The sequence below is a fragment of the Acanthochromis polyacanthus genome, chromosome 6, assembly GCF_021347895.1.
Source record: "Acanthochromis polyacanthus isolate Apoly-LR-REF ecotype Palm Island chromosome 6, KAUST_Apoly_ChrSc, whole genome shotgun sequence".
Taxonomy (NCBI): Eukaryota; Metazoa; Chordata; class Actinopteri; family Pomacentridae; genus Acanthochromis; species Acanthochromis polyacanthus.
The window spans coordinates 3,799,500-3,814,677 of record NC_067118.1 but is presented as its reverse complement, the minus strand read 5'-3'; the positions used below and the strand labels follow the sequence as shown (position 1 = coordinate 3,814,677).

Sequence of the window (15,178 nt, the reverse complement as noted above, 5' to 3'; positions counted from 1 at the left end):
GGGGCCGGACCAAATGTGGAGGCGGGCTGTAGTTTGGGGACCACTGCTGCAGATTATCTGTTGTACCTTAAACAAAATATATAACAGCTTAACAGGTGGAAGAAGGTTCTGCATGTCAGAATATGCACTATGGTTAGTCGTCAATCGATCAATAGCTGTTAATAATTTAACTGATTAAAAATATATTAACTGATGAGGCAGAAAAAGGTTGTGCATGTAAAGAACTGTAGTGTAAATTATCTGTAGAACTCGTTTGTCATTTTGTGCATCGTTTTTGTCACTCTATGTCTTCTGTTGTCGTTTTGTATCTCGTTTTTGTCATTTTGTGCATTGTTTTTGTCATTTAGAGTCTCGTTGTGTCATTTTGGGTCTCATTTCAAGAAGTGTCTTCCAGAGAAGTCCTGCAGGTTTCTGCTGAAGCGCCAACCATCACCAGGACGTGGATGGGCTTAGCAACGGGCACCATGACAACCACTACTGTGGAGGTTAATGACCTCCAACAGAGTACTGAACCCAGTTTAACTGGTAGATGACTGGCGCCTGTCAAACTAAAATAATTTCTATCATGTTAATCATTACGTATCTGATAAAGTAGTTATAAATTAAGATGCAAAAAGCAGTAAAATAGTGTAAAGTCAGTGTCTCTAACATATAATCACTGTGAGGCTGTCAGAGCTTTGAGTGTGAATCAGGTTGTGCTGCAGTCCGTCCTTCCTCTGACCTCAGCTCACTTTAATTAACTGAATAATGTCCCACTGAGGGACCTGGTGGGGGGCGGGGCCAGATGCTGACCTGTGATTGGCTGGCGGTGCTGGCAGGTATCTGTGGGCTGAGAGCTGGAGTCGGACACGGAGACGTCTGAGTGACGATCACCTGGAGGGAAGAGTCGACGGCTCCGCCCACCGATGGAGAGGATTTAGAGTCTGAGAGGACACACACCTGAGGAGGAGGAGGAGGAGAAAGAGGAAGAGGAGGAGGAGGAGAAAGAGGAGGAGGAGGAAGAGGAAGAGGAGGAGGAGGAGGAAGAGGAGAAAGAGGAAGAGGAGGAGGAGGAGGAGGAGGAGGAGGAGGAGGAGGAGGAAGAAGAGGAAGAGGAAGAGGAGGAGAAGGAGGAAGAACAGGTATGAGGGTTTAGAGGAGCCGATGATCCTCTGAGGAGATTAACAGACCAGAGCTGATTCCTGATCTGAGTCCAGCTTCAACATCTGCAGTCAAGTGTTACTGTGAGGCAGATGGCTCATCATTTATGCTACATTTAGGCAAAAACTTATCAATAAATCCATCATTTTTTAACTTTTCATTATTTCCACAGATTAAACAAACCCAGGAAACAGTTGCCGAAGAACAAATCAAAACATTTGTCTGAGTACTTTTAGAAATGAGACATTCATTTTTAATTTATCATTTCTGTAAACAGATTTTCATTTTGTTATCCAACTGCACGGCTGAGATCCCGATTATCACAAGTATTTATTGACTTCCAAACTCTAAACCCCACTGCTGGGGCTGAAAGCACACGATCGCTAAGAAAACAAAACAAACAAAAAACACCCACAAAATGACACCAGATGTCAGCCAGAAACTATAAAGACAGAAAAAGAAAGTCACGTTTTCAACTTTCCTGCAGTCGTCGAACGCATCACGCAAAGATGAAGCAAACCTGAGCTTAAAATTCTGATATTTATCCAGAATAATGTTATTTTATATGTATGATTTAAAACTAATCTGATAATAAATGACTTTATCAGAGGCTGTGTAGAAAAATAGAGAGACAGAGGAAACCCAATAAAATAAATGCATCAGAAACAGAGAACAGAGCAGCAGGTTGTTAGAGAACCATCCAGCATGGAGGAACATCTTTCTACTGATGATGAGGATGAGTGGGAAAAACGACCACCGAGAGACGTGAAATGACAAAACGAGACACAAAAAAGACACAAAACGAGACACATAAGACACAAAACAGTTGTTGGTCCTGCTTTAGCAAGAGACACTATAAGTTCGAGTGACAGAAATGAGGTCAAAAGTAAAAACATACAAGTTACTGAAACCATGTTTTTAAAAGGAACAAATGAAAAAGAAATTATTGATATTGTGAAAAGTTTTAAGGGTAAGAAATCTACAGATTGTGATGGTATTGAAATGTCATTGGTTAAGCAAATAATTGACTGTGTGGTAAAACCCTTCATGCATGTATGTAACCAATCCCTGAAAACTGGTGTTTTTCCACGGAAAATGAAAACAGCAAAAGTCATACCCTGTTATAAGGCAGGAGATTGTCACATTCTCTCTAACTATAGACCAGTTTCTTTGCTTTCACAATTTTCAAAAATAATGGAAAAAATATTTTACGTAAGACTTCATGACTTCATCACTAAACATAACATACTTTATGATCAACAATATGGATTTAGGAGAAACAGGACTACCTCAATGGCACTCATGGAATTTGTGGAAGAGATATCAACTGCTGTAGAAAAACGGAAATATGCAGTGGGAGTGTTCTTAGATTTAAAAAAAGCTTTTGATACGGTTGATCACAACCTGTTAATAATAAAACTGCAGAAATATGGGATACGAGGACTAGCACTTGCACGGATTATTAGTTATTTGAATAACAGAAATCAGTATGTACAAATAGGCTCGGCAAAATCACAACTTTTAGGAGTAAAGTGTGGGGTTCCTCAGGGCTCAGTATTGGAACCATTGTTGTTTATTTTATATATCAATAATATCTGTGAAGTTTCTGGTTCATTAAAATGTATACTATTTGCTGATGATACTAATTTGTTCTGTTGTGGAGACAATTTGGAAAAACTTTTGGATGAAGTAGGTGATGAGCTAAAAAAATTGAAGAGCTGGTTTGATTCAAATAAACTAACATTAAATTTAGCCAAAACAAAATTCATAGTATTTGGAAACCGTCCAACCTGCTCAACCAAAAAACTAATAACAAATGATGTAGAGATTGAAAGAGTATCTGAAATCAAGTTTCTTGGTGTTATAATAGATGAGAAACTGAGCTGGAAATCACACATTAACTATATTAAAGGAAAAATAGCAAAGTCAGTGGCAATTTTACATAAAGTCAAATATTTCCTAAATAAATCTTCATTATACATTTTATACTGCTCCTTCATACTCCCGTACATGAATTATTGTGTGGAGGTTTGGGGGAACACGTACAAAACAAATACACGGTCTATATTTATCCTACAGAAAAGAGCAATAAGAATTTTGAACAAATTCACCTACAGAGAACCAACAAACCAACTCTTCATCAAATTTAATACATTAAAATTTAAGGATCTGGTTAATTATAAAACAATTCAAGTTATGTATAAAGTTAAAAATCAGCAGTTACCGAGTAGTATCCAGAGGTTTTTTCAATTGAGAGAAGGCAAATATCATCTCAGAGGAATTTTTATGTTCAAAAAACAACCAGTCAGAACCAATATGAAACTTCACTGTGCCTCAGTAAAAGGAGTTCCACTATGGAACAGCTGCAGTGATGAACTGAAATTGTGTAAAACAATAGGTAGGCTGAAATACATCTTTAAAACAGAAATATTAAACAGATATAGAATGGAAAGAGAATAGAAAACGGGTAAAATCAGTAACATCAGGGGTGTTGTGTATCCTGGGATGTTGTTTATTTTATTTTTTTTTGTATTTTATGCTGTTATTCTTTTGATTTCGCTGCTGTTTTTGTTTTGTTTTGTTGTTAACTAATGACTGGCCGTGACCTGAACAGTGTTTCAGGGTGAATTTAGTGATGCATTTTGATAAGGAATAAGGGGTGGGACTAGATAAGTTCTTTTACTTCTTCCTACACCCTTTTTCGGACAAAATCTCGTTATGAAATTGATTATTGGTAGTACAAAAAAAAAGATGTCATAGCTACAATTTTATTTTATTTTGTTGTATATGTGAAAAATAATACATATATGTATGTATTGTTTTTATTTTGATCCAAGTTCGAAATAAATAAATAAACAAACAAAACGAGACACAAAAGACACAAAACGAGGCACATAAGACACAAAACGAGACACAAAAAGACAAAACGAGACACAAAACGGCAAAAATAAGACACAAAACGAGACACGTAAAAACAAAAAGAGACAAAATGACAAAAAAAGACAAAATAAAAAAATGAGACAAAAAAACGAGACACAAAACAACAAAACTGAGTCGCAAAACGACAAAAGACACACAAAATGACAAAGAAGACACAAAATAACAAAAACAAGACACAAAAAGGACACAAAAAGACAAACCAAGACACAAAACGGCAAAAACTAGACATAAAATGACATAAAAGAAACACAAAATAACAAGACAAAATGACAAAAAAAAGACACAAAACGACAAAGACAAGACACAAAACGAAAACGATACATAACATGACAAAAACGAGACACAGCACCACAAATAAGCCACAAAACTGAGATGCAGTTCGGCTCAGAAACAGTGAACAGAGGATCCATCCAGCATGGTGAAACATCTTTCTACTGATGATGAGCAGAGCACAGAGGACGCTCTCTCTCACCTCTCTGGGCGTGCGATCGACCTTGGGGGCGGGGTCTTGCTGCAGCAGGAGCTCCGACTTGACTGGCCGCGGGTTGGGTGAAGTCTGCAGTGATTGGATGGTGAAGGTGGAGTAGAGGCCGGACTTCATGTAGTCGTTTCTGGAGCTCTTCTGGGAGCTGCTGGGTGACGAGCGCTGCTGGAATGAATGAATCCATAAATGATTTAATCAATCAATAAATCAGTAAATCAATGAATCATTCAATGGAACATTGAAGGATGTCAATATTTCTTTCAGATCACATTCCTGTCTCTGAGCAGAATTTGGGCTTGAGATGTCCAAAGCTAAAAGTACCTGTGGTAAGCCCTTTGAAGGACAGGTTGAGGCCACGCCCCCGAGGCCTTTTGATTGGCCGTTTGGGTCGGTGATGTCCCTCCTCTGACCCTCCTCCATACAGCGAACTCCGTCAGGTAGCGACGGGTCGGGTTGGCTCACAAACTTGTAGACGAACTTCTGGCCGCTCACTTTCTTTATGATGTTCTGAAGAGTACAAGGAAACAATACTAACCGCGTTCTGTGGTGTACTCGGTACGACTGCTAGTACTAGTAGACTGTCAGTAGTTTCACTTGTAGTACTGTCAGTAGTGGTAGTATTGTGGGTAATACTATCAACAAACTACCCACAATACTACCACTACTGATGGTATTACCAGCTGTCGTTAGTATTGCTGGTAGTATCGTTGGCGGTTTCCTAGACAGTACTGTCAGTAGTTTTGGCAGTAGTATCATCATTAATATTACTGGTAGTTTCATAGGTAGTTTTTTCAGTTGTACTATTAGTTTAATTGCTGATAGTACAGTCATCAGTAGAGGTAGGATTGTCTGTAATTTTCTCTGTAGTACTGTCAGCAGTACTGTTGGTAGTACCTTCAGAAGTTTTGTCGTTACTATAGACAGCAATTTTATGAGTAGTGTTGTCTTTAGTAGTGGCATTGTTGGTAGTACTGTCAGCAGTGGTAGTACTTTTGGTAGTTTTGTCAGCTGTGACATGATAATTGGGAGTTTTGTCAGTTGGGGTAGTATTGTTGGAAGTTTTGTTGGAATTGTTAATATTGTTTGTATATTTAGAAGTCGTTTGTCAGTAGTGGTAGTATTTTTGTCAGTCGTGTTTATCAGAATTATCAGCAGTATTATCAAGGGCATTGTCAGTAGTATTATCAGTAGTATTATCAATATTATCATCAGTTTTAGTATCAGTAGTTTTGTCAGTACTGATTATATTGTTGGTAGTTTTGTAAATAGTGGTAGTATTCTTGGTAGTTTTATGCGTAGTTTTGTTACTACTTGTAGTAATGTCGGTATTTTTGTTGGTACTAGTTGTATTGTTGGTAGTTTTGTCATCAGTATTATCAGTTTTATCATCAGTAGTATTGTCAGCATTATCATCAGTCGCATCATCAGTAGTATCAGTTTGATCATCAGTCGTATTATCATGAGTTTTACTATCAGCAGTACCGTCACCACTAACAGCAGTAGAAGTACCTTGTCGTAGTAGTATCGGAGGGCCCGGCTCAGCTTGTCATAGTTCATGTTGTGCTTGTTCTTGCGGAGGCCCCACAGTCGAGCCACCTCCTCGGCATCCAGGAGCTTGAACTCTCCGTCCTCACCTGTCCAGGAGATTAGGTGTCGCTGCCGCTGGTCCTCCAGCAGATGAAGCAGGAACTGCCACAGCGTGATGGACGGGTCCATGGCTGTAGGAGACCAGATGAGACATTCAGGAGACGTTAATCCAGGTGTGTTTGCTCCGGAGCAGGTAAACGTTCAGGCTGAGTGGATCACAGAGACTCAGCAGACATTAAACAGATTACAGCCACGCTAATCACCCGTTACACAACCAGCCTATCAGACGCCACGGAAACCATCGCCATGGTGAGACCTTTCATCAACGGTTACCATGGGAGCAGGACAGAGGATGGAGGCTCAGAGGCACTTCAGCACTGATCCTGAACTTTATTAACAGCCAGCAGCATTACGATCAATAATGAATTCATTATTAGAGCGACTGAAACAAATTGATGTGACATCAGGAGCTGAAAGAGAAACCTTTGACCCACTTGTGACATTAACTACAAATTAATCTGGTCACTCAGCTGTAGAAATGTTGTCCTCCATCTTATCTTTAACACCTGGGCTCAGTTTGGATGTCATTAACCTCCACAGAAGTCTTTGTCATGGTGCCCCGTTGCTGCTAAACTCATCCAGGTCCTGGGGATCATAGAAGCTTCAGGAGAAACCAACGTTTCAAGAAACATCTGCCAGAGAAGTCCAGTTGGTTTCTCCTGAAGCTCCTACGACTTAAAGGTGGAACATTTCAGGTCATGAACCTCCTTACAAGTCTTTGTCATGGTGCCTGTTGCACTGTTGCCAACTCTTTAGTAAGGAAAGTCGCTGTTGGCTGTCCTAAAAGTCGCCAGAAGTCGCTAAATGACGCCATCGCATAATTTGCATATTTCCCAGTTTGCATGTAATTGTAATCAATGCTGTAGGAGAGAGGAATAACGTTGTGGAAGAGACCAAAAAGTGAGTATAAAACACCCAAAATATGTTTTTTCACTAGAGGCTAAATGCTGTGGTTTATTTTAGTGTGACAGTGAAGAAACATTTTCATTTATATCCCTCTCCGTAAGTCTGGATGGGATCTGTAGTGACTTTGTGCATGTGCGATTCATCTGCTGTCTGGCCACGGAGTAATGAGTCCTCTAATCAGACACTGGGACTGCTGCGGGGTTACTGGACTGACAGCCTGTGCTCTGGGAGGGGGAGAAGCTCACAGCAGCACCTGCTGCTTGTTGAGGACAGTAACTGCAGAATGAGCCGAGTTTTCCTGTCAGTCTCCAAAATGGCAGAAAAAGTTGCTAGATTTGTCGCTAGTCGCTTTTGACAAAAAAAGGCGCTAGGAGCTTTGAAAAGTCGCTACATTTAGCAAGAAAGTCACTAAGTTGGCGACGCTGGCCTGTTGCTTGCTAAGCGACAAACACATTTAGATTAGATTAGAAAATCTTTATTGTCCCAATTTGGGCAATTTGATTTACAGTCAAAAATGAAATTCATACCATAAAAAATGTGCATATACAGTCTCAGGTACGTTAGCTATTTGTTATTACAAACACACAGATAATGTTGTGTCGTCTGCATATTGTTGGAGTTGGTCAGAGGTCATTAACCTCCAAAGAGCTCTTTGTCATGGTGTCCGTTGCTAGCTAAACTCCCACAATGCTCTCTGCCACAGGATTAAACAGGAAGAGACAAAAATGAGACACAAAACGACAATAACGAGACACAAAATCATAAAAACGAGACCAAAAATGACAAAAACGAGACATAAAATGAGAACAAGACAAAAGACAGCAAAAAACGAGACACAAATGACAAAAATGAGACATAGAATGAAAACAAGACAAAAAAAGACACGAGACACAAAAGAACTAAAATGAGACAAAACGACAAAAACGAGACACAAAACGACAAAAACAAGACACATGAATGCACAATTTTTTGCTCCCCTAAAATTCGGAACATAGTCTAAAAACATTTAGTCTGAAACTAGCCTTAAATCTGACAATACAGACTAACAGTCCAGAACTGGTCAAAACCAGTTTTAAATCAGCCCAAAAGCTACTTTTAACTTGCATGTAAGAGTTAGTTCTGGTTGGAGGTCATTAACCTCCAAAGAAGTCTTTGTCATGGTGTCCGTTGCTGCTAAACTCCCACAATGCTCTCTGCTTTAACATGAACTGTAGTCTGAGTGATGCCTCCTCTGGTCTCTACAGGATTAAACAGGAAGAGGCTCCACCTGGTGGAACAACCAGGAACTACAGCTGATTTATGACATCAGAACCTTCTTCTTCTGTCTCATCAGTTAATAAATGCTTTAAACAATTAAAAGACAGACGGAAACTTGACTTAGGATTAATCACTTCATATTATTTCTTAAGCAAAATTAAAACACCAGCTTTCACACCAAAGTGCTTTCAGTAAAAACAACAACAAAAAAAGAATGACTGGTGGTGTAAGTTCACCTAACAAGTGAAAGTATTTGGACCCTACTGTGCTTTCACACTGAGTAATCTAGATAGCAAGAATAAAACCCCTACAAAAACTGTATAATGGTCATCTTGTGTCTCGTTCTTGTTTCATTTTTGTCGTTTTGTGTCTCATTCTTGTCATTTTGTGTCTTGTTTGTCGTTTTGTGCCTCCTATTTTTCCCCAAATATTTTTAAGACCCAGTAAAGCTTCACACCTTTAAGACTCTGACCTGTACTGTAGATCATATTAGCATCGTGTTAAATCACATCCAGAGTGAATAAAAAGCGAAGAGCAGCCAGCAGTCTGCTCATTTTCTCCACCAGAGAAGAAGAATGTGGTTTCCTGACCACTTCCTGTTGCTCTGCGGTTCCTCTACTTCCTGCCACACTGGAAAACCATCAGCAGCAGCAGCTTTCCTTTTTGTATATTAATGTTTTACAATGTATGTATGTATATACACTATATTACCAAAAGTATTGGCTCACCTGCCTTGACTCGCATATGAACATCAGTGACATCCCATTCCTAATCCATAGGGTTCAATATGACGTCGGTCCACCCTTTGCAGCTAGAACAGCTTCAACTCTTCTGGGAAGGCTGTCCACAAGGTTTAGGAGTGAGTTTATGGGAATTTTTGACTGTTCTTCCAGAAGCTCATTTGTGAGGTCACACACTGATGTTGGACCAGAAGGCCTGGCTCTCAGTCTCTGCTCTAATTCATCCCAAAGGTGTTCTATCGGGCTGAGGTCAGGACTCTGTGCAGGCCAGTCAAGTTCATCCACACCAGACTCTGTCATCCATGTCTTTATGGACCTTGCTTTGTGCACTGGTGCACAGTCATGTTGGAAGAGGAAGGGGCCAGCGCCAAACTGTTCCCACAAAGTTGGGAGCATGGACTTGTCCAAAATGTCTTGGTATGCTGAAGCATTCAGAGTTCCTTTCACTGGAACTAAGGGGCCAAGCCCAGCTCCTGAAGAACAAGCCCACACCATAATCCCCCCTCCACCAAACTTTACACTTGGCACAATGCAGTTCCACAAGTATGGTTCTCCTGGCAACTGCCAAACCCAGACTGGTCCATCAGATTGCCAGATGGAGAAGCTGATTGGTCACTCCATAGAAGGCGTCTCCACTGCTCTAGAGTCAAGTGGTGGCGTGCTTTACATCACTGCATCCCACGCTTTGCATTGCATTTGGTGATGTACGGCTTGTATGCAGCTGCTCAGCCATGGAAACCCATTCCATGAAGCTCTCTGCTGAAGCTCTGTTCTTGAGCTAATCTGAAGGACACATGAAGCTTGAAGGTCTGTAGCCATTGACTCTGCAGAAAGTTGGCCACCTCTTGGCACTATGCGCCTCAGCATCCTCTGACCCCGCTCCGACCACTTGGTGGCTGAGCTGCTGTCGTTCCCACACACTTCTACTTTCTTATAATTCAGCTGACAGTAGGGATGTCCCAAATGATGCATCGTCTGAGCACGACACGTCATCAAAAGCGGAAGTGAGCGCGCAATGCAACAGAAATCACCGGCCGACTGGAGCGCGAAACACGGCCTTTTGCATTGCGCGCTCACTTCCGCTTTTGATGATGTGTCGTGCTCAGACGATGCATCGATGCATCATTTGGGACATCCCTAGCTGACAGTTGACTGTGGAATATTTAGGAGTGAGGAAATGTCACAACTGGATTTGTTGCACAGGTGGCATCCTGTCACAGTTCCATGCTGGAATTCACTGAGCTCCTGAGAGCGAGCCATTCTTTCACTAATGTTTGTAAAAGCAGTCTGCATGCCCAGGTGCTTGATTTTATACACCTGTGGACATGGAAGTGATTGGAACACCTGATTCTGATTGTTTGGATGGGTGAGCAAATACTTTTGGCAATACAGTGTGTGTGTGTACACACATGTCGCTTTGTGTCTCGTTTTTGCCGTTTTCTGTCTTGTTTGTTGTTTTGTGTCTCGTTGTAGTCACTTGTGTCTTGTTTTTGTCATTTTATGTCTTATTGTGCTGGTAGTAGTACTGTTATCAGTACTTCTGGTAGTATTTATGGTAGTACTTCTATCACTATTGCTTTCAGTACTTCTAATAGTACTTCTGGTAGTATCTGTGCTACTTCTGTTACTGTGACTCTCCGTTTCTCATCAGAAACACGTCGTATCTCACAGCTCATCAGAATGCGTCAGTGTTGCCACGACAACGTGTGAATATTACATCACAGCGGGCTGACACTGTCTCCATGACAACAGTCTATTATAATAATAATAATAATAATAATAAACAGAACAGTCTGTGACGTCTGATCTGCTGCTCTACTCGATTCTTCATCTTCCAGGTTTAAATTCTAAACTTTCAGACTTCAGCTGGATGTTAATTATTAAAATTACAGCTTGTAAAACTCACCCGTTAGCATGAATATTACACTCTGTGGATGAGTTTATGTGGCTAAAGGACTGGTGCTGAGCTAAAAAGGTTTAAAGACACGTTATCTGAAAAATAAATCACCAAAATGACTCTGTACATCAACCACAGGCTGTAAAAACTGGTTATAACTTCCCGTATTCTTTGTGTTTGATCTTCATCTGAAACAAACAGCAGAATTTTAGTTTTCTTTATTTTTTAGATTTAACCCTGGTGCCGTCCTGCTGGTCAAAATTGACCCGTTTTAAAGTTTGAAAATGTGGACAAAAATATATTTTCACAGTGAAACTTCTGATGTCCACATTCTCTGGAAATTTTTTAACATTTTTTGGTGGAAAAAAAAAGTTAAAAATGTTTTTTAAGAACATTTACAAAAAACCCAACCAAAATCCAGTGAATTGACTTTTATGTGAATGTTCTTAAAGAAAATATCAGAAGTTTTACTGACGTGTGTGTAATCACTTTAGATATTTTTCAGATTTTTTTTTGAAAATATTTACAAGAATTTTATTGCCAAATTTGGGGGATTTTTTTAAACAAAATTTATAAGGGAAACTTTTAAGGAATGATTGGAATTTTCTTCCTGAAGGTTTTGTAAATTGTCATAAATTTTGGAATTTTTTTTGCTGAATTTTTGGATTTTTTTCAGACAAAGAACAATATTTTTGGTGCCTGTAAATGAGGACAACAGGAGGGTTGATAATAATGTATTTCTCTCAAACTGCAGTTTTTTTCATCTCTGTTTCAACTTTATGGCATCATCTGCATAGAAGCGCACTTTTACTTTGCGTTTTTATCTTAACGGTGCTATTTTACGATCTATTTACTGGACGTGTCGCTGCTGACGTCGAATGTTCAGCTCCATCTGGGAAAAATAACCAAATAAATATCAAGAGATTAAATCAAAATCACATCATTCTACGCGTTTACTTAAACAATGCACCAAAAAAACAGTTTACATGAAACACATTCTGTAAAAAATATAAATTCTGAACTTCTTTTATGGAGCCGTGAAGCTGTGACTGACGGAGGAGAAAATTCAGAGTTTTCAGGTGAACTGCAGGCGGTGTAAAGAAAGATAAAGGGGAGAAAATATTTATAGCACATCAATTTACATTAATGGTCAATAATCTACTTTAATCATCTGTTTAAGTGTCTTTTCAAAATGAAAACGGTCTGCATTCTGTGATTTCAGCTTCTTCATCGTAAATATTTTCTGGTTTCTTTACTCTGTGACAGTAAACTGAAGATCTTTGGACAAAATCTGACATGTGAGGAAACATTCATTCATATTTTTCAACATTTTAGCCCAGAAAATAACTTGGATTAATCCACAATTAAACTAATTATGAGTTACAGCTAGAATTTAAACATTAAACGCTGACAAAATGATGCTACAGTACAGGTAAAGGCACCCTTTTTTCAACATTTTCTGACATTTTACATCCATAAAATTATTAATTTATATTAATTTATAATAAAAAAATGGCAGCTAAAGTTCTAGTCACATCTATTCTGGTTTGTGTGACGTCCTTCAGCGTGAATTCGGCACAAATAATTAATTCACGGATGTTTGCACGAGCCAAAAAATGAAAATATAAAAAAATATTAGAAAATTATCAAAAAAACTACCAGCATGCGATTAGTGAAATATAACCACGGAAAAATGTCAAGAGATGAAGGAAAATATTACAAATAAAATGTAAAAATAGATTAAAATATTTCCCTAAGAATATTTGAAATAAACTGGTAATATAAAAAAATGCAAAACACCAATAAAGATTTTAAAATAGTAAAATCCAAACAGGAAAATGAAAATATGAAATATAATATTATTAGTAACACACGAGTAATGTTTTTATTTTTTAGAAAAAAATAAAATATTAAAAACAATTGTAATTTATTTAAAAAATATATTTTGAAAAAAAAACAAAAATACCAATAATATGTAAAATATATAATAAAACGTGGAATGTTCCGCCCAAAAAACATTGTGAAAAGTTATTAAAATATTAGTAAAACATCAGTAAAATATCTAAATATAAATCAAATAATTGTAATAATAAATATTCTAAAGACTGAAAAGTATATTTAGAAACTGGAAAACATAAATGTAAATGCATTTAAACATATTATTATATTAGAATTTCAATAACTGTAAAACATCTACAATAAATTTGAAAAACTATCTAAAAAAATCAACACAAACCCAAAACAAAAAAGTTCAATATAATTTAAAAAGTGGAGATGAATAATGAAAAAATATCCTCAAAATATTTGCAAGACATCTGTAAAATATAAAAAGGGAAATTAAAACAAATAATAAAATACCCCCACTGAGAACTCTATAGATTTAAGAATGAAAAATAAAAAACATGAAAATTTGGAACATTTAAACAATATATTTGAAAAATAGAAACAATATTGTTCACATCTAAACTACTGTTTTCTAAAATGCAGTTTATTTTTAAACTAAGAAGCTGCTGGATGTGAAGAAGACGACGGAAAGTAAAAGAAGGAAAACTTTAAAATAAACAAACGTGATGATCTGAGCAGCAGACGGGAAAAATAAACAACAACTGGAGAAACACATCAGCAAATTACTGAGGGAAATCCATCCAATAATTATGATCTAGACACTGCTTAGTCTATTCAGCTTACTGAGGGTTCACCTGGACAGGTAACAGCCAATCACACAGAGACAATCACTCACACCTACAGCTTAGAATCACTGATTAACCTCAGCATGTTTCTGGACTGTGGGAGGAACCTGGAGAACCTGGAGAAGCCAGCAGGGAGAACAGAAAGAAACAGAAAGATCCAGGAAAGGTTGGGATGTGAACTGAGGATCTTCTAGCCGTGAGGCAACGGTTCTAACCACTGATCGACTGAACCACTGAGGAAAACCTCAGTCTGAATGTTTTTAATAAATAAATGACTCAGATCAGAAAACTACACAAATAAAAACATTAAGTTTCATAAAAAACAGCTTTCTACAAGATGGAAGAAAACCAACAAACAGATTCAAGACACAACCTGAAAACAAACATGAACACACATTAACACGACACAATAACAACACACACATATAATAACACACACAGATATAACAACACACCATAACACACCTGCAGGCCTCAGCAGCTTCATCTCACCTGTTGCAACACTGCTGCAGCACAAAACACACACAGAGCTGCAGCACAAAAACACACACAGAGCTGCAGCACGCGTGCGCGCGCGCACACACAGACACAAACACAAACACACACACACTCACTCAGTAACTGACCGTTGATCAGGGGGTTCGTCTCCATCTTCAGTTGATCTGCTGCTGCTTTCTGAGGGTTCAGATCTCCATCATGCTCCTGCCGTTGTTAATGTGTGTGTTACTGTGTGTGTGTGTGTGCGTGTTGTCGTGCAGGTTACAGCTGTCAGAGCCTCGCTGAGGAGGAGGAGGCGACGTTCGGCAGCTTCTCTCCCGACCTGCTGGCGTTATGTAACCGCTCCGAGCCACTGCCAGGCTCCGCTGCCTCCATGCTAACGGCGACGGCGGGGAGTGGAAAGTTCACACGGTCCAACGAGCACCGAGACACCGCTGAGAAAGTGGACGGGCCGCCGTTAGAGGCTCCGGACTCGGTGCTAATTACGATGCACGGCGTTAAATAGCACCTGAGTTAAGTCCATCCTGCGGCTTTAAAGTGTTGATGGAGCTAACTAGCTGCTAACTAGCCGCTAACTAGCTGGTAGGTTAACTAGATTCTGGCCGTCTTTACTTTAATCTTCCTCCTGGTTTCCGGTTAAACCAACGGCTGCTGGTTCATGCAAAGTTTCCACAAGTTCTCTGATTTCCGCTGAGGCTGTTAGCAAAGCGTGCTAACCAGCTAGCCTAGCCTAGCCTCAGCCCCCCGCCTGCTCCGTTCCTGCTGGTGCGTCAGCCCCCAAACAGCGCCCGCTGACTGCAGACCGCAGCCGCAGAGTTCACCGGGAACCCTCCGCAGGCCTCCGACACGGAGCAAAAGTAGTTTGGAGCATCCGCCCGGCGCTTAATCCGCTGCGTCCCGACTCTAGAGGTTGATATTTGGTGTGTTTTCCAGTTTCTTCCTGTTTGGACGAACGCCTCCTCAACACTTTTCATCACAG

At 39.3% G+C, this 15,178-nt stretch overlaps 1 protein-coding gene across 2 annotated transcripts in view; it reads right to left on the bottom strand.

The window, feature by feature from the left end:
• The window catches only part of elk1 (ETS transcription factor ELK1), a 39,420-nt gene extending 24,242 nt beyond the window's left edge, over nt 1–15,178 (bottom strand). The window contains exons 1-5 of one of the 2 annotated variants that reach the window (XM_022208773.2): nt 14,328–15,178; nt 6,074–6,282; nt 4,886–5,071; nt 4,553–4,729; nt 793–939 (exon numbers count right to left, since the gene is read on the bottom strand). In XM_022208773.2, the coding sequence (XP_022064465.1) occupies nt 793–939; nt 4,553–4,729; nt 4,886–5,071; nt 6,074–6,282; nt 14,328–14,352 (744 nt within the window). In that variant the 5' untranslated portion in view covers nt 14,353–15,178. The remainder of the gene's footprint in view (nt 1–792; nt 940–4,552; nt 4,730–4,885; nt 5,072–6,073; nt 6,283–14,327) is intronic. The other variant, XM_022208774.2, reaches the window with a different exon arrangement.